We start from the raw sequence: 25,122 nt of genomic DNA, 5'->3' as shown, positions 1-25,122 counted from the left end.
GAATGACCTGTTGGCTGCATTTGAAGAAGTGTTTCTCTCACCAAATACACTTATTCCTCATAGGACTCAAGACCACATAATTCCCTTGATTGAGGGCAACTCTCCACCAAACAGCAGACCCTATAGATATGGACCTATGCAAAAAACAGAAATTGAAAAGTGTGTGAAGGATCTTCTAGAATCTGGGTTCATAAAGTTAAGCAACAGTCCTTATTAATCTCATGTGATTTTGGTTACGAAAAAGGATGGAACATGGAGAATGTGTATGGATTACAGAGGGCTTAATATCATTACAGTTAAGGAAAAATTTCCTATTCATCTGATTGATGAATTGTTGGATGAGTTATTTGGTGCACAATTCTTTTCCAAGTTAGATTTACGGGCATGTTACCATTAGATCAGGATGCACCATCAAGATGTGGAGAAAACAACCTTTAGAGTAGATGTTGGGCACTATAAGTTTTTGGTTATGCCCTTTGGACTTACAAATGCATCGGCCACATTCCAATGTCTCATGAACGAAATCTTTCGACCATACTTAAGGAAATTCATTCTCGTATTCTGTGATGATATTTTGGTCTATAGTACTTCTTGGTCTTCATATTTGAGGTGGTTCTCGAAACTCTGCAGTAGCATACCTTATTTGTTAAAATGTCCAAATGTGCATTTGGTAAGGATCAAGTGGAGTATTTGGGTAATATAGTGTCTAAACATGGTGTATCTGCTGACCTTACAAAGTTAGAAGCAATAGCTCCATGGCATATTCCTACATCAGTTAAGGCATTAAGGGGATTCCTTGGGTTGACAGGTTATTATCAGAAATTTATACCTCAATTTGGAAAAATAGTAAGTCCTCTCACCGTTCTCACAAAGAAGGATAATTTCAAATGGTCTACTGAAGCTACTGTAGCATTTAACAATCTCAAACAAGCAATGCTTTCACCCCAACTTCTAGCTCTACCAGATTTTAATAAACCTTTTGTCATCGAAAGTGATGCTTTGAGGCATGGGATTGGAGTTATGTTACAACAGGAAGGGGGACCAATAACATTTACCAGTAAAGCACTTTGCCTAAGGAACCAAGCTTTGTCAGCCTATGAGAGGGAGATGTTGGCAATTATCCATACAGTTCAAAAGTGGCAATCTTACCTAGTAGGGAATCATTTTATTATTCAAACTGATCACCACAGTTTGAAGTATTTTTTTAGAGGGAAGAGCTCATACCCATTTTCAACAAAAGTGGATCACCAAGCTACTTGGTTTTGATTATGAAATACAATACAAGAAAGGTTGTGACAATTAGGCTGCAGATGCATTATCTCGAGTGTCTCCTGACATTGTTAGTTCTCAAACCATCGATTCAATCAGTGCAATTTCTTACCCATACTCTTCTTGGTTGGATGATTTAAGAAGGTATATTGAGAAAGACTATTGGATTATTGCTAAATCTTAGCACTTATTACAATCTCAGTGTGATGATGCTCATATTGGTACCTTGCGATTTCATCTGGATAATGTTTTTTTTGAGATACAAGCAAAAAAATTTATTAAGTCCATCAAGCCATTGAAGAGATAAGGTTTTCACTGAGTTTCATTCTAGCCCTACAACTGGCCATGAAGGTTTTTTAAGGACTTATAAACGGAATTCTAGAGCATTTTATTGGGAGGGGATGAAGAAGGACATTAAGAGTAAAGTGGCGAGTTGTGCTGTTTGTCAGCAAAATAAGTATGAAACTTTGTCACCTCTTGGACTCTTGCAGCCATTACATATCCCATCTAAGGTTTGGTCTGACATATCAATGGATTTCATGACTAATCTTCCTCCTTGCAAAGGTAAAATTGTGATTTGGGTAGTCGTGGATGGACTATCTAAATATGCACATTTCACTGCATTGAATCATCCTTACACGGCCTCTTTGGTAGCTCAACTCTTTATGGACAACATATTCAAATTGCATGGAATGCCACAATCTACAATCAGTGACAGGGATCCAGTGTTTATGAGCAAGTTCTGGAAGGAATTTTTTCAACTCCAAGGTTCTGAGCTTTGTTTTAGTTCTGGATATCACCCACAAACTGATGGGTAAACTGAGGTTCTTAATAGGTGTTTGGGGACCTACTTACGATGCTTTTGTACTTTGCATCCAAAGAAATGGGTTCCTTGGTTATCTTGGGCAGAGTGGAGTTACAATACTAGCTTCCATTTTGCCATTAAGATGACACCATTTGAAGCAGTATATGGTTATGTTCCTCCTCTTGTACCTGCTTGTGAAACTGGCACAACAAAAGTATAATCAGTGGAGCAATGCTTGAAAGAGAATAATAGCATTTTGTCCTTACTCAAGAGGAATTTGGTAGCTGCTTAATGTCGAATGAAGGTTCATGCTAGTAAAAAGAGGATTGAGAGGGTCTTGGCAGTGGGGGATTGTGTTTATCTCCGATTTGTGCCTTACCAACACAAATCCTTGGCAACACATCCCTTTCACAAGCTTCAACCTCGTTTCTACGGGCCATTCCAAGTATTAGCCAAGATAGGCAATGTAGCTTATAAGATCAAACTTCTAGATCACTCTAAGTTGCATCTTGTGTTCCATGTGTCCTGTTTAAAGAAGCATTTGGGAGAACATGTGCAGACCACAGTTCCATTGCTAGTTATCACTGATGCTGGTATATTACAAGATGTTCCCATTAAGATTTGTGATCGAAGAATGGTGAAAAAAGGCAATTTTGCAGTGACTGAAGTTTTGGTGCAGTGGCAAAATCATTCCAAGAATGATGATACTTGGGAAAATCACCATGATTTGAAAATGAAGTTTCCAGAGATTGTTCATCTTTGAAGATTTGCGTTGAAATTTTTTCTGTTTTGTGCAAATTGTTGAGTTTTAGTTCAATCATGTGACCTATTATTAGTATTGTGATCTGTAAGCTCAGTTTTAAGGGGGGGGATTGTTAGGATGCTCTGACAGGTGGCATCTTTTGATTGGTAATTGTTGTAAGAGGTTAGTTGGTTAGTTAGGAGGTTAGTGGAGAACCGACTACATAGTCAGCTTGTATCAGAAGGAAAACAGTTATGAAATAATGTGTTGATAATATTCTCTCTGTGTAATCAAGGAAGACGTGGAGTAAGGTCTTAACATAGAGAAGAATAAGAGGGGTTATGGGTGTTATTAATTTGTAGAGTATTCATCTACTTAATGGGTTGTCTAAATCAAAGGGCTACGAAGCGTTTAAGTAAACAAAGTTAGGTTTCGAAAGAAATATTGTACTCCAAATTAATTAGGTGGATATGAACTTATGATTAAGAAGATACAAATTTACTTGATGATAAAGTAGGCAGGTTAGGCTGTGGTGTTCTCCTTATTTGCTTGGATTAATCACCCTCATGCATGCATAATATTGCATACATGTCGGTACTTACGTGAGCTCTAGCCCGCCTTCTTGTTATTTCAAGGGTCCAAGAAACCATAGTCCATTTTCCAAAGGGGGAAACCGTTACAGAAGCACTTGTTGAGCCTCTATGTTAACCTTTTTCCTTTAGTAGACTTTTGGAATCACATAATTGACCATTGACCAATATATATTAGTGAAGAAACTTCGAGGAGGGTGACTACCCGATGACTTCAATACCATCCAATTCGATTTCGTTAGCATAGCTTTGGTTCTGGGAATAACATTTTAAACACATGATAACTACAAGTTTTATTTAAAAACACTGCAATAGCTCAACCGGAGGGAAAAAAACGAAGGGGGGGGGGGGGGAATATAGATATTCTTACACATCCCATTTTCCTTCTCACTCCTTCAAATTTCAATTGTTTAATAGATTTTTAGAATGCATGTGAGGAAAAAATTGGGTGTGTGAATATCCCAACCTTACTTCAATACATTGAAGCACTGCAGACATTGAAGTCAGAACAGTGCACCTACGAACATGGCTTCAACATTGGTAAAAGGTTAATTAAGAAATGTAAGGCTGGTTAATGGCTTAAACATTTTAAAAAGAAATCTTTGGCACTATGCTGTTTTAAAAAGTTTTATCAAAAAACTTTGCTCGTTTTTCCCATTTCCTTGCAAAGAAAAGTTCCCGTGCAACTATAGATGAACTCGTCGCACTATCTGTTAAAAGTGTAGATCCAATATCGATAAATTAGTTAAGAAATTTTGCATGCATGTATCTATAACGAGATGGGGATCCACTGTATTGCCAATTAATATAGGTGAAATTCAACTACGTCAAATATTTAAAGAGGCAGACCACTGATCCACTTTTAACCATACTTATATTGTCTTAACTTATCCATCTATTGTTAGGTGTTGGATTTTATCACAAAATCTTATGGTGTTATTAGAAATAGAATCATACACTTATAATTTCACAATCTTAAACTTATATTCAAAACGCCACCTCATGTAGGACCACCACATAGTGGGCCACATGTGCAACCAATCCCACGTCAGACATTAGCGCATAAACATAGTGTTACATTAATAATTAACTCGGCCACAACACGGACAATGTTATATTAAACTTGGTAACTAGGGCATGTCACGAACCCACATGACCTACAATCAAACCCTCTTTGATACCATGCAAGATAGAGAGACAGGTCACTGACCCACTCCTGACCACACTAATATTGTTCTAACTTAACCAATTATTACTAGGTGTTGAATTTTATGACAAAAAGCATTGATGTTGTTAGAAGTGAAACCATACATTTATATGTTATGTTATTTTCTTAGTTTCCCAATACACTTATATGTTATATTATTTTCTTAGTTTCCCAATATGAGACTTATATTTAGCAAACTCTTTTAATCACCCTACTCCCAATTAATTTAACTGGAACTTCAATTTTTTTTAATCGTATCCAGATCTGGGGCACGAATATGGACATTATATGGTTCAATTTTAAGATGCCCAAATGACGTTTTCTTGCAAGGGTAATGCTAGAAAAATTAAATTTGTAGACTAAATTTACATACTAAATGATGTGTCACCAATAGAAATGAGCGCATTTATTAATGCTTAAGTAATAAATCAATCATAACCTTCCATGTCCTTTAGTTTTCAAAATTTATTCTCTAAATTTAGTCTCCCTAGCATTACCCTTTTCTTGCAAACTAAATTCCCTATACATACAGTATCAAACTGAAAGTTAATCTTAACTAAAACAAATATGATCTTTTCATCAATTAATAAAAAAAAGCTTTGCAGGTATAAAATAAAATATGTACGCTTAAAATTAAAAGATAAAACAATAGGTACTTAAAGGAAATTTGAATGGAAGTTAACAAAGGTGATGCTTTAGCATTACAACAAAGTCTGAGTGGTAATGTACATATTTGGGTGCAGGGAGAGGGAACCAGATTTCTAATTGAATGTTAAAGATCTAGATCATGTATACAAGCTTGGTAATTAATGAACACATGCCTTAAAAGGCAGAGACTGAGTAATCGTTATACGATCAACCGGAATATCTAATTGCAAGCTTAACATAAATAAAATGAAAGACAATATTTTATTCATTATTCTTAAGAATTTGTACATTAATAATAAAAGAAATAGTCAACAATTAACTGGCCAAGCTAGCACATCAAAAGGTGATAACTAGCTAGCCCTTATTATCCTTGCACACATACATAAATTCATATAGCCTTATTTTATCTTCGCAATGTCGACCGAATATAAGTTCATTATCTGCTGATCAGTAATTAATCTTCGATCACGCATAACTGCACATGCCATACGCACATGAACTGCCTTTCTTGCACCTATTGTTGCAGCCGCCACAGTTTTTCCTGTCAGACCTTGGATTCACACACTTACCCTTGCAGCATATCTCTGCGTACTTGCATTTGTTCCCACACTTGCCACAGTTTACTCTGTCTGTGTTCGTGTTTACACATTTCTTCTTGCAGCAATCTGGGCCTCCGCTGCCCGAGACCCGACAAACCCTAGGTTGTTTGTCGCATGTCATCACTGCCGCCCGAGAAGCAAGGAAGCGGCTTGTTCCCCTCAGAGAAGTGCTTTTTTCTAATTGGCTTTTGGTTTCATCATTTGGATCATTGTTTTCCTCTTCGAAGAATGATTCTTCAAGGCCTGGGATTGCAGATAGAGTACTAATGGTTAAAGTCAGTAGCATGGCAAGAACAAGCAAAACCTTGAAGGCTTTCATGATGTAAGTTTAATTTGTTGGCGAAGCGGAGAGATTTCAAAATGGAAAAGTTGATGAAGGAACGTATATGATGTTTTTTTAGATGGATAAGCATATGGGCTTGTAGAAGTATTTATAGAGAAAAATTGATCAGTGGGGGCTAGTTGATAGAGGTCAACGAGTTCGATATCATTTGAAAACCAGGGTTGCATGTATTAGTTAAGTTGTATAATTTGAGAGTATTCATGATGTCCTTAATGCGTTGGTCTAATTCAAAGGGCTACAAACAAAACGTTTTAAGTAAACAAAGTTAGGCTTCCAAAGAAACATTATACTCGAAATTAGGTCAGTATGAACTTATTCATGAACGAAGAAAGGAAACTAAGTCGCTGAGTTTGCTCATAGGCTGACGGTTAATTCATCACACTCATGATGAATCATTAGATTTTTAATTTGCTTGGGTTAATTCATCAGACTCATGCATGCATTGATGCATGTATATATGTTGGCAATTACATGCGAGCTCAAGCGCCCGCCTTATGGTTTCTCAAGGGTCCAAGAAACCAAAATTAGTCCAATCTCCAAACGAGGAAACCGTTACAGAAGCACTTCCACTTGTGGAGCCTTATATATTGACTTTTTTTATTTTTTATTTTATTCTGTTGATACTTCTGGAATCATATAAGCAATGGGTAATGTTAAGGAGATCATATATTTATATTATATCTTATAAATCATATGACATAGTTGTTAATGGTTAAATCATTTCTTAACTCTGGATTTTTTTTTCGTAGTAACTATTTCTTGTATATAGCAAGTAGTAACCAATTGTAATTAGTATAAGATTCAATAAAAAAAATTGTTATAGACTATATATATATATATATATGTTGTACTATTATGCATCGATCAAAATAAGAAGTCACCAACCAATTCATTTCCATAGATTTGGCTCTCACAAAAAATATAAGTATATGCAAATTTCTAATGACTATATATATACACGTGTGTGTGTCTTCATTATATGATAGGGCAATGTTTACTTTGTTTTGTGCAGTTGTCCTTAATTATTTTCCTAAAATTACAATATATGTAACTTGCAAAAATTTGCTCCTTTAATACACTTTTAGAGTTATGCCTACATGTGATTAATTTGAACTAAATCTTACAAGATAAAATTCCAAACTACTATGGGTCAGTGTTTTCTAAATCTCAAAGGATCGAGGACTAGCAAATGATGAAACGAATCGTGTCAAATTAATTTGTTTGGCGTTAATTCAGAACAGTACTAGTAAAACACAATTCCCAATCTAGATATATGAAAGATTGGTCATGGACCAGGACTAGTATGCGTGGGACAGTGAAAATTACATGGACACACATCAGAATTTTGGCAGAAAAATGCATGGATAATTGGTAATGGTCTTAGAATAATATAATTCTTCAAGTTCATTGCATTTTTTATCAACTATTTAATGGGTAAAAATTTCAGAGAATACCTTCTTAATCGTTAGATTTGATTTGGGATATTTTGGATGCGGTCCCTAATCCTTAACATTCTTTGATTAAAACCTTAATATTATTCAAAGTTTGATCAAGGTCCCTTGACTTTGTACACCTCATTATATTACTATTAATATTTATATTTTTATAGTTTTGACATTAATTATTTGATATTTTATGAGATTTATAATCCTATAAATTTAAAATCCCTCATTATAATACTATTAGAAACGGTTACAATAAAAAAATTCAAACATTTTGATTGAATAAATGGATAAAAAATATGTAAAAATAAGAAATAATAAATGGCAAAAGAATGTATCCATAGTGTTAAAAAAATTGGTACATTTTACAAAAAAATTGGTACATTTCACATATAACAAAGTGGTACATTAATAAAGAAGAATGGGTACATTAGAAATAAATTAGGGTACAAATAAAAGATTAAAATTTATGAATACAAATGAATTTTTAAAAATATAGTCGCTAAAAGAAATTAGTACATGGGTACAAAATAAAATAAAAAGAAAATACTACAAATTTAAAAAAAAAATGTTGCAAATTAAAAGTGGGTACAAACTAAAAATATAAATATATGATACAAAGTTTAGGCATAAAACATAAATATACCATATGTAATTTTTCTATTATTGATTAAATATACAATGTCACATGACAGTATACACATGGGTACAAACACAAATAAAACTTTAAAAAATATGGGCACAAAAAGGAACTAATATATGGGTACAAATTAAAAATGAAAAGAAAATTGGTACAAATTAAAAAATATTTGCAAATTAAAAATAGGTACAAACTAAAAATAAAATTATATGATGAAAAAATTTAGCCATAAATATAAATATACTAATTGTAACATTTTTAACATTAAAGGAATATATTTAAAAATAAAAATATTTTATTATTCAAATAATTAATGATGTTATTAATACCCAAGGACCTTGATCAAAAATTGAAAATGAATATGATTTTAATCAATGGAGTAACAAAAAGAAGGATGTGAACCTAATTTTCCCATTTGATTTTAATGAAATTTTGTGGTTGAGATTCTGTGACCTGTGATTTAATGTCAACCACAAAATTTCATTAAAGCCAAATCTAACGGTTAACAAGGTGTTCCCATTTAAAAAAAAAAAGAAAATTAATGAAAAGTGCTTGAAAACTTTAAGTTTTAATGATAAGGACAAAATAAAGGGTAAAGTGAATAGTACCAGGATTGACTTTTTAGTGTAAAAATGTGGTTTTTCGTTAAAGTGAACATTACCAGATGCTTTTCGTTAAAATTCCCAAAAAAAAAATATGGATCCCTCCCCTTAAAGGGTCTGTGTATATTGGTTACATAAGATTGTTATGTAAGCTGTCATAATGTGACAGGATAAATGTATAGCAGTAGTATACTGTGAACTAATCATGCATAATGGCACATCCCATAAACACAGAAGTCTCCCTTCTTGCACTTTTGATTGCACCCACCACAATGCCTCTTGTCAAACGATGCATTGACGCACTTACCCCTGCAACAAATCTCAGTATACTTGCATCTGTAGCCGCAAATCCCACAGTTGTACCGATCAGTCTTCACGTCAACACATTTCTTCTTGCAGCAGTCTGGCCCCAGGCTGTTCTTCGCACGACAAATCCTAGGAAGGTTGTCGCAAGTATAACTGGGCAGTGGGATATTTTTATGATGATTATAAAGAAAACGGCTCACTCCTCTTAAAGAAGTAGTTGCTTCTGCTTCATCTGGTGTTTCAGGCAATGTAGTTGCTTCTGCTACAGTACTAGTCTGCATTTCCACGTCTTCGATATGATCGTCCTGGAAATTTGCAGCTCCAACAATGGCCATTGCTGCTAGGAGAGTAAAGGAGATGTTAATCAACTTCATGGCCATGACTAAATATTATCTGAAAGTTATGAAATATTTGTAAGGAAAGATGTTTTTGAAGAAGAAGAGTGTAGACTTATTGTAGGGTGTCAATTGAGCGTGTGGGTTTTATAGAAACATAGGGAAAAGGATCCTGATCTCATGATCTTAACTGTTTATTATATATCATACTGTCAGTTTTCGTTAGGTACTATTTATATACATAATTTTAAATTTTAAATTTTAAAATAATTTTTTACTGTATAATATACGATGAACGGCCACGATCACGGAATTCTTTTAAGATTTCCGAAAAAATGATGCTCGAGGATCCTTTTCCGAAACATAGGGCGGAGAGAGTTGACAATTCGAAACTGCATGTACAAGTCTTGCTTTATTTGTGTGGCTTAAAATTACTAAATATCTTATATGTACAGAAATCATTTGATTGACAAGAAAGAAAAGTTGTCCTCCCTGTGATTCTGATTCTGTATCTGTATCCCATCATAAATTTTAAGATACAGAAGTTCAAATAAAGAAAAATGCAAAAATTATCCTTTTCCTCACTTTCACAGCTATGATAAATTTATGTAATATTTAATTTCACCCCATAATGAAACTTAAGAGCAACTCCAGTCTAAATTTTTAGGCTGGTTCAAATCCTAATAAATGGGCTGGCACTATGGTATAAAATATCGATGATATCGAAAATATTGGTAATCCAAAAATATGAAAATATCGGGATATTATCGATATCGATAAAAATTGAATAAAAATCACGGAAATTGTAAGAAAAACTTGAAAGTTTTTATTGAAACTTTGGATAATGTTTATTTAGTCAATTATCTATTATAGTTTATCAAAAAAATTAGAAGGAAATGCATTACATGATGGATTTAACTGATTTAAGTTGATTATACAGCGAGGTGGCAAACACTGTGAGTGTAGAAAATATGTAGTAATTAATGAAAAAAATATTAAACACACCATAATCATTTATATATAATGATTTACTAAAATATTTTACACTTTATACATTGCATGGTAAGATACATGAGTGGTTTAGTACCACATAAAGTTCCTATGAGGTTCAAAATTTTCACTATCTTCATCATCTCTATGTGTAGAGTAAGTTTATTGTGAAGAGTATTCATCAAATGATAAATCCCCAAAATAGTTTTGCATGTAATTGTTAACATGTCACTCATATAAATATATAAATATTTTAGCATATTATCACTAAAACATAAGTGATATATGGTGGTTACGGTGTTGGAGGAGTAAAATGGGAGGGGTTCAAATCCCCTTTGTGTTTTTTTTTTCTTCCTTTTTTCCCTTTTTTTTTTCCTTCCTTTACATCGATATTTTCGATATATTAGCGATATTTTGACAAAATATTGCTGAAGTGTGAGCGAAATTATCGACATCGATATTTTCCGATATTATCGTCAATATTGTCGATATTAGTACGATATGTACATGGATATGTTCCGAAATATCCGTGATTCGAAAAAACCGAAATATCCTCGATATTATCGATATTTCATACTATGGTTGGCACCACGTAAAATCCTTCCAGTCGAGCAAAATAGGCTAGCCCACAACCCAAACCAGCATGTAGGCCGTCCCAAAATGTGCATTGAGTGATGTATTGGCCTATGTGACGTCATGCTGGTGTCAGCATGACGTCAGCGAAGGCAACAAATTTTTTTTTTTTGCGTCAGGAGTGGCTGCGCATCCCATATAGAAAATAGACATAGCGGCCTGCCGCCTCAGGCGCACTAAAGGGCCGCGGGGATGGGCCACGTGGCGTGTCTTCGACCGTTGGATTTCCAACAACTAGTTTTTTGAACCATTGGACTTTCAACGATCAAAAAATTTTGAAATTCAAACCCAACATTTAGTGATGTGGCAATATCTATGCCGTTCGATTCCTATATCAATGGTCCACGATTTTCGACCAAAAAACATTAAAAAAAGAAAGGAAAATGTCAGAATTATTACCGTTGGCCACGTGTTGGGTTGTTGGATTTCAATCTTTTTCACATCCAATGGTCCAGATTAATTAATAAAAATTATCAAATGTTGTTTAAAAATACAGAAAAAATTAAAAAAAAATTATTATTATTATTTTCTATAAATACCTAACCATCATCTTCCACCTTACACTACATTTCAATATTTTCAACGCTTTGAACCAAAGCTTTCATATACTTTTGTGTGCAAAAAATGGCAATTTGGACGGTCATCAAAGATGTTATGTTATGTGAATGCTGGGTTTAAATTATTCACTACTAGAAAATATTATTTTGCCGACAAATTTTAGGCCGACAAAGCAAAAATTTTGTCTGCACGAGAGTTCTTTCCCGACGAAAATTTTAATTTATTGGCTCATAGTAGTTGAACCTGTGCCGACTATAAATTTGTCGGCACAAAATATTTGTACTGACGAATAAAATGACAGTCTCAAAAGCATGCTATATTGTGGATAGACTACCCCTTTCCCTTCTCTCCTTCGTAACGCTCTCCTCTCCAACGATCTCGCTCCATCTGCTCGTCGTCCCTCTGTATGCTCGTCATTGCCGTCGATTCACCCGCTCACGTCACCATCGATTCGTCTGCTCGCATCACCGTCACTCCATCTACTCTTCATCACCGTCAAAGTGCCCGTCCATTCTAGCTCTGAAATCTCCAATGCAGAGTGTTTCTTTGCATTTTGTTCTCTAAAACCTTGGGTATGTTCTCAATCTCTATCTACCCTATCTTTCCCCTTAGTTTTTTGTTTAGTCTCTACTTTATGGTGCTTTTCTTAGTTTTGTTTGACCACTGTAATTTTGAGGGATTTTAGGTAATGAATTTGGTTGAGAATCTCATTTAGGTTTGTAGTATCTTCCGGGTTACCTGGGTTTGAGGATGATTAATCCACTTTCTAATTTTTTTTTTTAACTTTTAACTTTGATTTCTGGGAAACTGCAATCAAAATGCAGTTATGGTTATATATTTAGAATCGATTATGAGTGTTTGCACAGACATTATTGTAAGAAGAGTTCATCTTCTCCTGATTTACTTTCGTTTTGAAACGTTACTTTATGGTGCCTACATAACTTATTTTTGGATTGTTGGAATAACATTTCAACTTGGTAAATGTTGCAATTCTGCATGTGTAGCTACTTTTGCTTCATTAATCAATAGTTGGTAATTATTACACTTGTGGTTAACTTCTGTAATTTCCACTTTCCAGTAATATGTATGTTAGTTAGCAGGAAAAGTTTTATCCATACTTGGTGTTTTTGAATGGAAACATAATATTCCTAGGATCATATATCTGTTATTAGGCCATAACTTGTGGACACTAGCTGGGGTGTTTTGACTGATATGATTGTGAAGTTTTATGCTATTCGATATTATGTTAAATAGTTACGGTGTGCTTTCAGAATCCTGGTTAAAGGTTTTGTACTTGATTGAAGACATCATGCTAGTTTTCAAGTTTTCTTGTATGGCTACTTGGTAATTGACAAGTGAATTTTTGCTCGAGGCCACTTTTAGGACTTTAATTAGTGAAATTTACATGTTGTACTACTGGTGTACTGATTTTAGTGGTAATCTTGATTTAAATTATTGGTTGTGAATCTTGTGCTTCAAGTGAAGTACTCTTGGTTGATGAATTATTCCTTCTTATTGGTATGGCTCCAACAAATTTCTTTGCATCAATTTCTAGATATGGCTTCAACAAATTTCTTTTCATCAATTTCTAGATATACAGGAGAGAAGAACTTTTGTATGCTGTTTTTCTGGCTAGAATCTGAGACCCTTTTGGCATGTGCTGCTTCCTTGTTCCTATGCTATAGTTTCAGGTGTTGATGGATCATTCAAGTGTTGTTTGCAAAATCTATGTAAGTCAGTTTGCAAGGTAGTTTTCTTTGTGTAACGCAAGTGGTGCAATCATGCAATTCCCTTATGTTTCTAATTCCCTTGTTTTTCTTGGCAGATCTAACCTGCTACATTTGGCCATGCCTAGCAATTATGAGTTGCATAGCTGGTTCACTTACTCCATGCTTTCTTTATTTCTATGTATAGCTGGATTTTGGGTATTAGTTATTGCAGAATTAAGTTTAGATTGCTTTGTTTACAAATTGTTGGAATTGCATGCTATGGTGCTAACTTTATTGAATGAAAGGTTATCCTTTTTCGATGCAATTCTTATTTTTCCTATGTTTCAGATTGCTTGGATATTCATTTCCATTTGTACAGGATTTGTGTAGTTTTAAGAATTCCAGGATTTGTATATATTCACATTCAGCCTCTAGATGTACATTTGGAATTTATCAATCAATTAAGTATTATTTCTTAACAATTTTGTGTATTGTATTTTGATACATATATAGTTGTTGAGCATAAAAGCATTTATTATTATTATTATTTTATAAATTAAATATCTTTTCCGACGAAACAAATTTTGTTGGGAGAGAGAAGATTGTGCCAATGAAATATTCACGACGACAAAACACATTTTGTTGGTTGAATAATACTATTTGTCGGCTTAAAAGCCCAGTATCGACGAGAATACTTGTCAGGAACAATGAAAATACCGACAAAAAAGAGTTTGTCAGGAAAAATTGAACCTTACCAAGGAAGTATCAAAATTCGTCGAGAAAACTCTTACACGACAAAATGGCCGACAATTATTTTCGTCGGGAAAGGATCTTTGCCGAAAAATTTTGATTTTTGCCGACAAACAAATGTTTTCAGCAAAGTCAGTTTCTAGTAGTGAAATGTAGGGTTTCACTCAAGCAGGCATAATATTTCCCATCAAGTTAGTAATATCTTAGTTTCCTTTTATAGAAGACTTCCTGTTCTCTTCCATCTTTTATGTTGGTTAAAGTTAGTTTGTACCAAATCAAATATTTGTAGCCAAATGAGACTTGGCTGCTATAATCTAATTTACTCTACAACTGCGTATAAGCTAGGATATTATAACTAGGAAATAATTGAATTGCATACTTTTGACATTATATAGAATATTCATCAAAAAATATATACACTCACTTGAATTTAATTAGAAAACATATGGAATGAGAGCCTTGAGATTATTGGGAAAATGATATTTAAACTTGGAACGATACCAATTCCTGGTAGCATAGCTCCTTCCGGCCAAGTAGAGGGCGGTTCCAGCGGTAAAGGAAAAGGAGTAGAGAGTCTGAGAAATGAAAGATATCCCAAGAAATGTTGTGATTTCAAAGAGATAGTGAGGGCATATAACAAGCTCAAACAAACCACCCTTGGGAAGCTTGTATTCCTTCTCTTCACCTGGCTTCACCCTCATCTCCGAAAGAAGGTAGTGATGCTACAAGTTGCCAGAAATTCCTATTACAAACACGACAATGCCGGCGCTCTTTAAATCAATTGCTGGCTCTGGAAACCCTAGCCGTTGGCTGCTTAGGTATTGACCATAAATCATGCTTCCGGTCGACGACAACTAACTCAGACAGATCGGAACTGCTGTATCAACGCCCATTCCTCCACTGTACTTGTGAACAAATTGAACCTATATACATACATGCATATATATACATATATTAATACAGGTACGTAGAAAACAAGATACAAACATAATATACACAAGCAGGGCCAGCCCAGGTCCAGTGCAGGCAGGGCGACTGTCCAGGGTCCAAACAAATTAGGGGCACCAAAATTATTAGGGTGATATATTTATATATGTTTTTATGAGAGTATAAATTTATAAAATTTGGTTCAAAGATACAGAAATTTAACTAGAAGTGGTGGTTTGTCATTTGAAAATAATGAGGAGGTCTTGGGTTCAAAACACCAAGTGTGCTTATTTACTTTCTATTTTTTACAAATTTCTTTTTATAAGATTATAAATTTATAAAATTTGGTTAAAGGATCAAGAAGTTTAATTAGAAACAATGATTTTTGTTGTTTAAAATTAACAAGAGGTCCTAAGTTCGAAATGCTATGTGCATGTTTATTCTTTTCAATTTTTACAAATTTTTGTTTGGTTGTTAATTTATTTTTAGTTACTATCTAGTAGCTATGTGGATTGTTATTTTTAAATATTCGTTTTAATTCAAGTCTAATCTTCAACAAAGAATAATACGTAGACCAAATTTGCAAATTATATGACGTGTCATCAAAATGTTTATTTTAGTGCCCATTCATTAATAATACATATATATATCAATTAAAGACTCGAAAACATCATTATTTTTTAGTCCCATATTGACAAGGTTAGTAAATAAGAAAAAAACATCTCAAGATTTATTCAAAAACATATACAAAGTTCAGATGGAAAACAAAACTCATCATCTATCTACTTGTAAGCCCGTAATTTTTTTTGTTTCCCTCTCTCAATACAAAATAAATTAGTCTTTCTGTGTTTCTAAATTATTAAGTTTGAAGTGTTTTTCTAAATATAATTTTTTCGATGTCTTATGTGTGAAAATAAATAATTTTCTTACATGAAGTTAGGGTATTTTTTTTTACGTTACCCCGGGCCTCAAAAATCTCTGGACCGGCCCTGTACACAAGCATTACGTACGTACGTACCTCAAGAATCCTTTTGAGAAAATGAAGGGTTAGAGCGTAAGAGAGCAATATAGATCTGATATCTTGATGGGGAAAAAACAGCAAGGATGTGAGAGCAGCGACGAAGGCAGGAGTATAAGCGACGAGCATGCCTGTTCTACCGGACAATGTTACTACTTGTTGTTGCTTTTCTGAATTTAGTGCAGATTTTTGAGGATTATTGAAATTCCTGAACTTAGAATACTGCATGTGCTTTCCTCTAATCTCTGAAATCCCAGCATTTGCTAATGACGTGAAGCTAATCACTGACATTGCTGTCATGAATATAGAAGGAGGTGGTTGGAAAATCAGCGTCGAGATTATCGACATACTACTCACCACCATCATTAATCCTAATAAAACTCCCTTAAAAGAACAATTAATGGTGGATTAGAGGACAATTTCTAGCTATTTAATCAGTCTTAATTTGTTCTAAACCACGTACTCTGTGTGTATATATACCTAGTGGGCGGCTAAATGGTTTTTTACTTTGTTTCTGGGGTGTGTTTTTGTGTAGAATGGCTGGCTGGGTTGGCTACATGTTAAGTGAACAGGAACCACAATCAAAACCAGTAAATGAAATTTCAGGCCACTAGTTATCCGGCCATGCATTAAATCCGGCTCCTTTGGAAGTTTGGTTGGCTACTAGATAACCCATGAACATGTGTTGTTTTGGTGGACCACGTTGCACAGTGCCTGCCACCCTCAGCAGACCTTTGTTTCACTCTCCTTATCTTTTTGCCCCAAAAAAACAGAGAAAAATGCTCGGCGGACACCGAAATCAAGCTATGATGGTTGACACTTGAAATGTAACGTAGCCATAACATGCATGACTATGTAGTCGTACCTACAATTAAACAGAATCTACCGAAAAAATGGCAAGAGTTTCCTTAGAAATTCAAGCAATCCAAAAATTCACAATCGTGCAAAAAAAAAATTTCAACACAACATCCCCGCGTCGCTACACCTAATGAGTCCCCGACTCTCAACTACACGCATGAAATTCATGTTCAGAGCATAAGTTTAACTAACACAACGAAAGCATAAAATGTATCAATACTGGTTACCCTATCCATTAGGATAAATACTTAAACAGAAAGATTAAAAAAAATAAAATAAAAAAATACAATTCTTCTCCCTACACTTCGGAAGGTCATTCTGAGGTTTCGTCGACGTCGACGGGATCTCTGCTATTAGGTCCGGAAGGAGGCGTAAAATAAAAATGCGTACGCAAAAAAACAAGTGTTAAAAAAATCATCTCTCTTTATGAACATACTAATTTCTTATTGAAAACCCATATAGCGTAAAAATGCATATAAATAAAGTAAAATTCACAGTTAGGGCAAATGAAGTGGATAGCACTACTTAGTACTTCTGCTTCTGCTCGTACTCTTTTGCTCTGAACCTCTTGCATGCGTGTGTAATAAAGGTTGCAACTCTCTTGCGGCGGCGGTTGCAGCGGTGTTTCTAGTTTTCTGTTTTCTTTGGTTCCAACTTTTGGTTGGGCTTGTTTTGGTGTGTTTGGTTGGCCCCGTTTTGCTTTGTGTATCTGTTTTGGGCCTTGGTTGTAAGTTTGTGTTGTTGAAATAAATGCTTCACCATGTTTTGGCATGGTGTTTTTCCAAAAAAAAAAAAAAAGGTTGCAACCCTCTGACGACTTTTTGTTTAATTCCAGTTGATTTTCGAACTTTTATTTATCATCGTGCATGTTAAAACTGCGTAAAAATTCATCCTTAAAACATTTTGTGGTTGATTCACATGACTTCATGCTTATGATCTAAACTATTTAGAATATAGATTATTTTGTAAAAAAATTAACACATGATCTCTAGATAGTGATTTATAATATAAACAGATCCTATCACATACATGAAAAATTCCTTAATTCGTGATATTTATTAAAAAAATTTAACACATGATCTCTAGATAGTGATATATAATATGAACAGATCCAATCACATACATAAAATTCTGTAAATCGACCACGACTTATATTTAAGAGGAACTCGTCCACAATTTTGTATAACCATGTGTTGATCGAAAACATTTACGAACCATTTCGGCGACTTAATTTTACAATGTAGTGATATTTTTCTTCATTAATTAATAAGAGATCTTAAATTTGAATATCGTATTTACGAGTTTGATACAAATTTTTCCATCACCCTTGTGTGTAAATACATCGTTGCATTATAGAAAAAAAGACTTTTCAACCCATAAGAGTTGCTATATCACCCTCATGTCTCATTTCCCCATCCACTTTCGTACCAATTTCAATCACATCCAGTCAAGAATTGGCAAAAACAAACTGGTTGGGGCAAATGTACCTGCAGCTAATTAATTTCACACTCCAAAACAACAGACAAAACAAATAGAGAACATCCACAGGAAGCTGAAGATCCAACATTATACAGAGCTTCCATCATGCATGCATGCAAAAAGATCAACATACTAGAGCTGGACAATCAAACTGCATTTTTAAACCTGCAAACCTATACCCTCTATACATTGCTCGCCCCAAAATCTTATATACGGAATTACAAGGATTAAAACGAGACGCGTCCTACGTCACACCTCAAAGACGAGTGCCTTCAACAATTCAGAAACATCGAGGATACACATCGTTTAGGCTAAATAATTTTATGCCCCGTAAGATCAATAACTACTGCCAAATGAAAGAAAAGCTTCCTTTGTTCTTCTCGGACTCTTCACAAGACTCTGCATATGTATATGAGGTCGAATCTGTGAAAGGAGCTGACAAAGTCATCGCCGTTCTTTTCAGTTGTAGATTTTCACTGGCTTCTCAAAGGTGTGACGATTCTGCATAATTCAAGCATAGTCAGCACAGGATTAAGAAAAACTAATTATCCGGGTTGGGCCTCTAAAGAACATAAAAAGAAACAATGTTTTCTGCATCCCTTGTGCTTAATAGCTACCTCCTGTACAAACTAGTCCAAATTTCTACCCAGAATAATTGTAAAGAAAATTGAGAACGATCCTGGATTGGCCTCAACCGTACCTGATTTGTTGTGTGTGACCTTTTAGGAGCATGATCAGCGTGTTCCAATCCAAGGTACTGTTCCCATGCTCCATACACATCCCTTCTCTGAAAAAGGTTATTGAAGAATACAATTCAGATTCCCATATAAATTACACTCATGACAGTGTATGTGTGAGCATGTGGGTGCAGAGAGAGAGGGAGAGAGACCTGAAATCGGCTGGCCACAATATCATCGTCTTGCAGGTACTCAGGACGACCCATGGACAAAAATGCAAATTTCCACTGAGCCAAACCAAAAGCATATGATATATTATAAATCAAAGTAAAGCTTATGGTGTTTCACAAATGTGCACTACTCTGAAACTGCTGTAATGAAGAAAATACCTTTGAATACTCCTCATCTGGGACTTGTAACTTTTTCTGTACACGCACTTTAACTTCTGCTAATGTCTCATCCTCACGAATGACCAAGAAAAATGGTTCTCCGAAATTCTGAACCTGACAAATTCAAAATTTTATAATTACAAAGTGGGGTGGTTGATGATGAGGGCGATGATAATAAATTCTAAAAGAACATATCGATTCTGAGAAAATAATAATAATAAAAAAGAGAGGAGAGAATAAGAAAAGCAGGAAGTAATTATATCTTCCTACCTGGTTTTGAGCTGTGTCCTTCATAAAATGATAAACATGGATCAGACGATCACGAGGGCCAAAGTTTTTCTCTTCTTCAGGGATCTGAGCAACAGACAAGAATAAAGGTTTACTAGCAGAAGTGTAAAACAAAGATTTCTTACATATAAAACAAAGCACTGGAACATAGAATAAGTATGAACCCAATACTGTGCAGACTAACCTCTTCTGCACGCAATGTCCAGTACTGATCATTTATATTCTCAATCTTCTCATTTGGCGGGAAAATCTGTAAAGAGACAATTAGAAGAATTACAGAAATGAATGCCGATTCTAAAAGGTTTCAAATTTTCAGATAAAATAAAAAAAGAGAGCAACAACAAGAGAGCAACTCCTGCTTCTGCCTAAAATAAAATAAAAAAAGTAAAGGCATTCATTGCGCCTTACTGATGCTTACTTCTTTGGACCAAACAATGTTGTTTGGAAGGGGTAACTTTAAGGACGTGGAACTATTATTTTGAGGCACCGGGGGTTTTTTTTGGGCTGCCGGGGGGGGGGGGGGGGGGGTGGCGTGGTGGTGGGGTTGAGGTGCTCCACTAAACAGAGGCAAATACCAATCTGTTCTCTATGATATGATATTTAAGGGATGTAACATAAAGCTCTGTTCATAGACAACATTCAACATTTATATGCACGTTACTAATACCTTGTAGATTTTGTGATAGAAAACTTCTAACAATCTGAGTTCGGCATTAGGATGAGACAACTCCACCTGTTACAGATAGAAGAAGGAGATCCGTAAGTGTATTTCCATAATCATTTATTATGCAACGTTCACTGAAATATTGCCCTGAATAAAATAGAAACCGTACAACAACACATGTAGACTTAGAAACAAAGGTGAATAAATCCCAACCAGGAATATGACACTTTTGTTTCATATCCATTATCTACATCCATGCTTTGTCTTAAGGTCAGAAGCTGCAAATAATTACCTTTGTCTTAAGGTCATCAATCACATCCCCAACAGTGCTCTGCTTCGGTAATCTAATAGTATGAACCACAACCTGACAACATAAAAGTGCTTCTAAGAGGCAAGATTCTCACATATTTAATAATTAATGGTTCCATTGCTATCTGCACTCACTTCATCCTTGGTAGCATGATGAAAAGCAACTTTCAAAGTTTTGAGGCCTTGCAGCTCTGGGAGAGGGATATCTAATACTTCATAATAGAGTACATCCGTAGTCTGAAAGAGGAATACAAAATTTATGTTTATATAACAGTCAACATGGCAGGGAAAACACCTCCTAAACAGAGCTTAAAAATCTGGTATTAAACAACCTGATTGTAGTGCACCAGCATGTCAGACAAATGTTCCACTCCTCGATACTTGATTGGTTGGGGTTTAGGTTGCTGTGAGTAACAATTATGAGATGTGAGCCTAACTTTAGATGGATCATCCAAGCTAAGCCGTTGAGCAACCCTTTCCACAACATCATCATAGGTGTGAAACTTTGACCTAAAAAGTATAGGAAAAGAATGCCAATAAAAAAGTTAATATTAAACTATTCAGACTGATTCACCCCACTTCCAGAAGAATACAAAAAATGATACTGCAAACTTACAACTCAAGACAGAACTCATCTTCCTTTGGCTTGTCCAAAGAACGAAAGCGAACAACCTGTAGGTTGTCATGGAATGTCACAATACAATAACAAAAGAAAAATTATTGACCCCCACACCCAAGGGCCCCAACACACACACACACACAAACCCCTCTTCTGGAACTTCCCATTATTATTTGAAATTCAACTTGAGCTTACCAATGCAATGAAAGCTTCTTTTTACAAGCAAGAAAAATGACTTAAACGCACACCCTCAAGTGCACATGCGGAAATATGCAAGAAAATCAAAATTGTAAAGATAAAAAGTGGTATAGTATGCATGTTGATTGTTAATAACCCACAACTCCCCTTATTGGGATAGACAATGCCTAATAACTGGGCATAAAATAATTACTAGTCCCAGCACTAAAACCTTTCCACATTTATGGACTAATAGGCATACAATATGAAACAACAAATAAGCAAGAGACCCTATTGTTTATCTGGTTTTGGTCCCCGGGCTGCAGGAGCAAAATCTTCCACCATACAAATAATGGAACTACCAGACATCCATCACATGATAGCACTAAGGATACCAAACACACTTAACGGTTACAAAACATAACAACAGAGTCATCATTTAACTCTCCTATGCATGGACTATGGACTTCCCATTCACTAGCAGACACTCTGTGTCTCCCGCAGTTAAGTATAAACTAGTGGATGATGAGAAAAGAAGGATTAGGGGGTTTATTTAGTTTAGATAAAGGTGACAACATTGTACCCAAAGACATAACAAGCGCATTTTCCACATTTAGAGGTACATCCCGTGATGTTGGTTCATCCCCATTCAAAATAATGCAGCATGTACTCATCAAAACAATTCATGCTTCTGTTTATTCCGTTAAAATATCATCCTCCACTTGAGGGGGGAATCCCAACATCCTTCATCTCTTTGCCATTCATTTGCAGCAAAAGGATGTTTCCCTATAATCTTGCAAACAAGTATTCATTCAGGCATGTTTGGTTGGTTGGAATGCTATGGTAATAATATATTTATATCACATCACATCTCACGCTTACCAAAATAATTTGCAGAAAATAAATAGGACTTTGCAGCAGTAAACAGAAAATCACTAAAAAGTTCTCTAAAACAATTCTCAGGAGCTACGAAGGAAGGCCAATTTTGATAACCATTTGGTTGAAACCACGTTTTATAGTGCTCAACTTCAGATCTGCATCTGCATAAATTAAAGTAACTTCTTACCAATGACCAAAAAAAATAATTTGACTTCTAACAAGTTTCTCTGCACTACTCTGATAAAGAAGGGTTTGTAGAAATTTCTTTTTCCATTTAAAACAGTATAGTTGTCAAGTGATAAAGGATCATCAGATGGGACTTTGCATCCCAAAGCTGGATGGAATAAAAATACCAACCCACCCTTGGTGTATCTAATCCGCTCAGTGGGCAGAACTGACTTCCGTTAATTCCTTGTGCTTATATCCTTTTCGAGAACTAAAAAGTTAACCAAACATCAAGCCCTGATATAATGGAAAATTAACTCCCTGATCTGGATTCCAACCAAACAAACATAGCCTTAGAGAAATACTAAATCATCCAAGCTTTGACTAGTTGTCAATGATCACCAATCTCCCTAGTTTTCATTGTCAGAAGTCTTTTCTTATTCTGAATAATAGACTATAGAAGATTGACCCATTGGGCAGGGAAACTAAAATATTGAGACTCCATCATGGAATTAAAAGTTTGGGAGATTTTGAGCTTTAAAAAGAAAAATGAAAATATACCTGACGGTTACGAACATAATCCAGGAATGAAGGAACATCTGGGTAACGGAATTGTTCGCTGCTTCCACTCTGAGGGGATTTTTGAAAGCAAATGATGTCCCCATCTTCAAGCTGAAAGAACAAAAAGGTTGCATAAGGGAATAATATCATAATGATATTCAAAGTTAAAAATCATAGTTTGAATACTTATTGAAGACCGGTTTATAATTATTAATACCTAATACACCAAATCCCGCATCCAAATACAAGAGGAGGGGAAGGGGCCGGTAAGAGTAAACTAGCAGAGATATAAGACAATAGCTTTGTATATACCTGAGCACAAATTTACATATGAAAACAGTACAAATTAGTCTTTGAAATTCATACCTGACTAACACGGAAAGTTGCCTTCTCATCAATGTGTTCACACATGATATTAGGTTCAAACTTTATTTCCTGACAACAAAAAAGATGGATATAAAAGCCTTTAGATTTTCTTTTCAAAGAAAACTATGTGCCATAGACTCTCATAAGTGATGTGATCAGAGTTAGGTAGGTTAGGTGGCACCTATTATACAACACAATTGACACAATTTACATGACTTCTCTTCAAAAAGAATCCATGTGACTTACCTCAAAAAATTCTATCTTTTCATCAGGACTGAAACCAGCCATTTGGTTTAGTTTTGTCAATAATTCAATGGGCTTACCACTTCCCTTCACAAACAACCTCCCAACGTACCTGGTTTTGAGAAGGAAACCTAAGTAATCAAATGTAATTTCAACTTTGATGGAAGAAATAAGGAACATACCGGAGCTCTTCTTTCAAAGGGTCATAAAGTTTGAAAAATAGAAGAATCTCTTCTTTAGTCTTCTCAGCAGGAGAAAGAGGCAACAAATCCTGAATATGATATATACAACAGCCGGTGAACACCGCCATTGAAATACGATGATCAAAGCTTGTCAAAGAATCACACAACTTTTTGGGGAAAACATGAAACAAATTTAGAAGGTAATATTACCGGCCCAAGTTCTACTTCAAGAAACAGCTTTAGCTCTGCATTATTTGACTTATTGGAAACTTCCCTCAACTGTCCAACCTGCAAATACCATACATTCACAGATGAGCAAAATATAATAAGCCACTGAAGTGCCAACTTTTTTGTGATCGCATGTTATATCTAGCTTCTCATAAGCTAAAAAAGTGCTTCTTCAAGGTACTTTTTTTTTCATGTTGTTTGGCATCACTTGACAAATGTATTTTTTAGCAGAAGCTAAGGAGAATCTTTTTGGAGAAGCTCCTACGATCCTATCTTATATCTTCTCTGCTTAGAAATAGCTTTTGTTGAAAGCAGTATAGCTTCTTCTTCAGAACCTCTCAAAGAATCTCTCTACTGATGGTAAACAAGATTTCAACTGTAAATTACCTAAATGAATTTCTACAAACCTCAAAAATATTTATAAGTCGTGAAAAGAGGAATGGAATATGCTTCATTACATTTACACACAATGTAAGAACCATGAACTAACCATAAAGTCATAGAACATGTAACAGAATCAATGACATAACAGGTATCAAGCAAAAGGAACTTACAGATTGTGCTTCCTCAAGAGGTGTCAGTGGTCGATTTGGCCGGTATGTATGGTTTTGACGCTTTGCCCACAACCAGAAACGTTGACATTGAACTGGTATACCAAACTCTTTGGCAACCTCTTCCTGAGGGTGGACTTCAATTAGAATGATACTGATCTTTTGGATCCGGCAACTAGAATATTACATATAGACTACAGCTTCATCATAAGTTTATCTAACGTCATTTACTTGGTTAGAATGATTCTAATCATTTGGATCCAGCAACTACAATATTACATATAGGCTATAGCTTCATCATAAGTTTAATTTTATTTACTTAATTAAGCTCAATATAAACTAATGAAAATAAGCGAAGACCACATTGATAATTT

General features: G+C 34.9%; 4 protein-coding genes and 2 long non-coding RNA genes across 8 annotated transcripts in view; 3 read left to right on the top strand and 3 right to left on the bottom strand.

Annotated features, from left to right (window-relative positions):
- Positions 1 to 651: 651 nt before the first annotated feature.
- On the top strand, positions 652 to 1,266 carry LOC139197646 (uncharacterized mitochondrial protein AtMg00860-like). The gene has a single exon (XM_070825582.1). The coding sequence runs from the start codon at positions 652 to 654 to the stop codon at positions 1,264 to 1,266; it is 615 nt and encodes a 204-aa protein (XP_070681683.1).
- Positions 1,267 to 2,372: 1,106 nt separating this feature from the next.
- LOC139197645 (uncharacterized) lies at positions 2,373 to 2,837 on the top strand. The gene has a single exon (XM_070825581.1). The coding sequence runs from the start codon at positions 2,373 to 2,375 to the stop codon at positions 2,835 to 2,837; it is 465 nt and encodes a 154-aa protein (XP_070681682.1).
- Positions 2,838 to 5,726: 2,889 nt separating this feature from the next.
- Positions 5,727 to 6,179, bottom strand: LOC139197644 (stigma-specific STIG1-like protein 1). Its single transcript, XM_070825580.1, has one exon. The coding sequence runs from the start codon at positions 6,177 to 6,179 to the stop codon at positions 5,727 to 5,729; it is 453 nt and encodes a 150-aa protein (XP_070681681.1).
- A 2,825-nt stretch (positions 6,180 to 9,004) lies between these two features.
- Positions 9,005 to 16,832, bottom strand: LOC103438771 (uncharacterized). 2 transcript variants are annotated; one of them, XR_011582993.1, is made up of 3 exons: positions 16,114 to 16,724; positions 14,593 to 15,091; positions 9,005 to 9,530 (listed from the first exon to the last, which is right to left on the bottom strand). It is a non-coding gene; the product is annotated as an uncharacterized lncRNA (long non-coding RNA). The 2 variants fall into 2 exon arrangements; XR_011582992.1 differs by lacking the exon at positions 9,005 to 9,530 and having other exon boundaries at positions 14,532 to 15,091; positions 16,114 to 16,832.
- LOC114825966 (uncharacterized) lies at positions 12,022 to 13,900 on the top strand. Its single transcript, XR_011582626.1, has 3 exons — positions 12,022 to 12,281; positions 13,302 to 13,439; positions 13,535 to 13,900. It is a non-coding gene; the product is annotated as an uncharacterized lncRNA (long non-coding RNA).
- A 1,692-nt stretch (positions 16,833 to 18,524) lies between the features above and the next one.
- Positions 18,525 to 25,122, bottom strand: part of LOC103410053 (ubiquitin C-terminal hydrolase 13-like) — a 30,538-nt gene continuing 23,940 nt past the window's right edge. For both annotated transcript variants that reach the window (XM_070825179.1, XM_070825180.1), the window contains exons 16-32: positions 24,752 to 24,874; positions 24,180 to 24,257; positions 23,970 to 24,058; positions 23,791 to 23,899; positions 23,545 to 23,613; positions 23,179 to 23,289; positions 21,394 to 21,449; positions 21,110 to 21,287; positions 20,913 to 21,014; positions 20,761 to 20,832; positions 20,472 to 20,537; positions 19,989 to 20,054; positions 19,787 to 19,870; positions 19,517 to 19,630; positions 19,340 to 19,414; positions 19,151 to 19,237; positions 18,525 to 18,951 (exon numbers count right to left, since the gene is read on the bottom strand). In XM_070825179.1, coding sequence (XP_070681280.1) covers positions 18,910 to 18,951; positions 19,151 to 19,237; positions 19,340 to 19,414; positions 19,517 to 19,630; positions 19,787 to 19,870; positions 19,989 to 20,054; positions 20,472 to 20,537; positions 20,761 to 20,832; positions 20,913 to 21,014; positions 21,110 to 21,287; positions 21,394 to 21,449; positions 23,179 to 23,289; positions 23,545 to 23,613; positions 23,791 to 23,899; positions 23,970 to 24,058; positions 24,180 to 24,257; positions 24,752 to 24,874 — 1,521 coding nt within the window. In that variant the 3' untranslated portion in view covers positions 18,525 to 18,909. The remainder of the gene's footprint in view (positions 18,952 to 19,150; positions 19,238 to 19,339; positions 19,415 to 19,516; positions 19,631 to 19,786; positions 19,871 to 19,988; positions 20,055 to 20,471; positions 20,538 to 20,760; positions 20,833 to 20,912; positions 21,015 to 21,109; positions 21,288 to 21,393; positions 21,450 to 23,178; positions 23,290 to 23,544; positions 23,614 to 23,790; positions 23,900 to 23,969; positions 24,059 to 24,179; positions 24,258 to 24,751; positions 24,875 to 25,122) is intronic.

Source organism: Malus domestica, chromosome 07, assembly GCF_042453785.1.
Source record: "Malus domestica chromosome 07, GDT2T_hap1".
In the NCBI taxonomy this organism is placed as follows: domain Eukaryota; kingdom Viridiplantae; phylum Streptophyta; class Magnoliopsida; order Rosales; family Rosaceae; genus Malus; species Malus domestica.
This window is presented reverse-complemented; position numbering and strand designations above follow the sequence as displayed.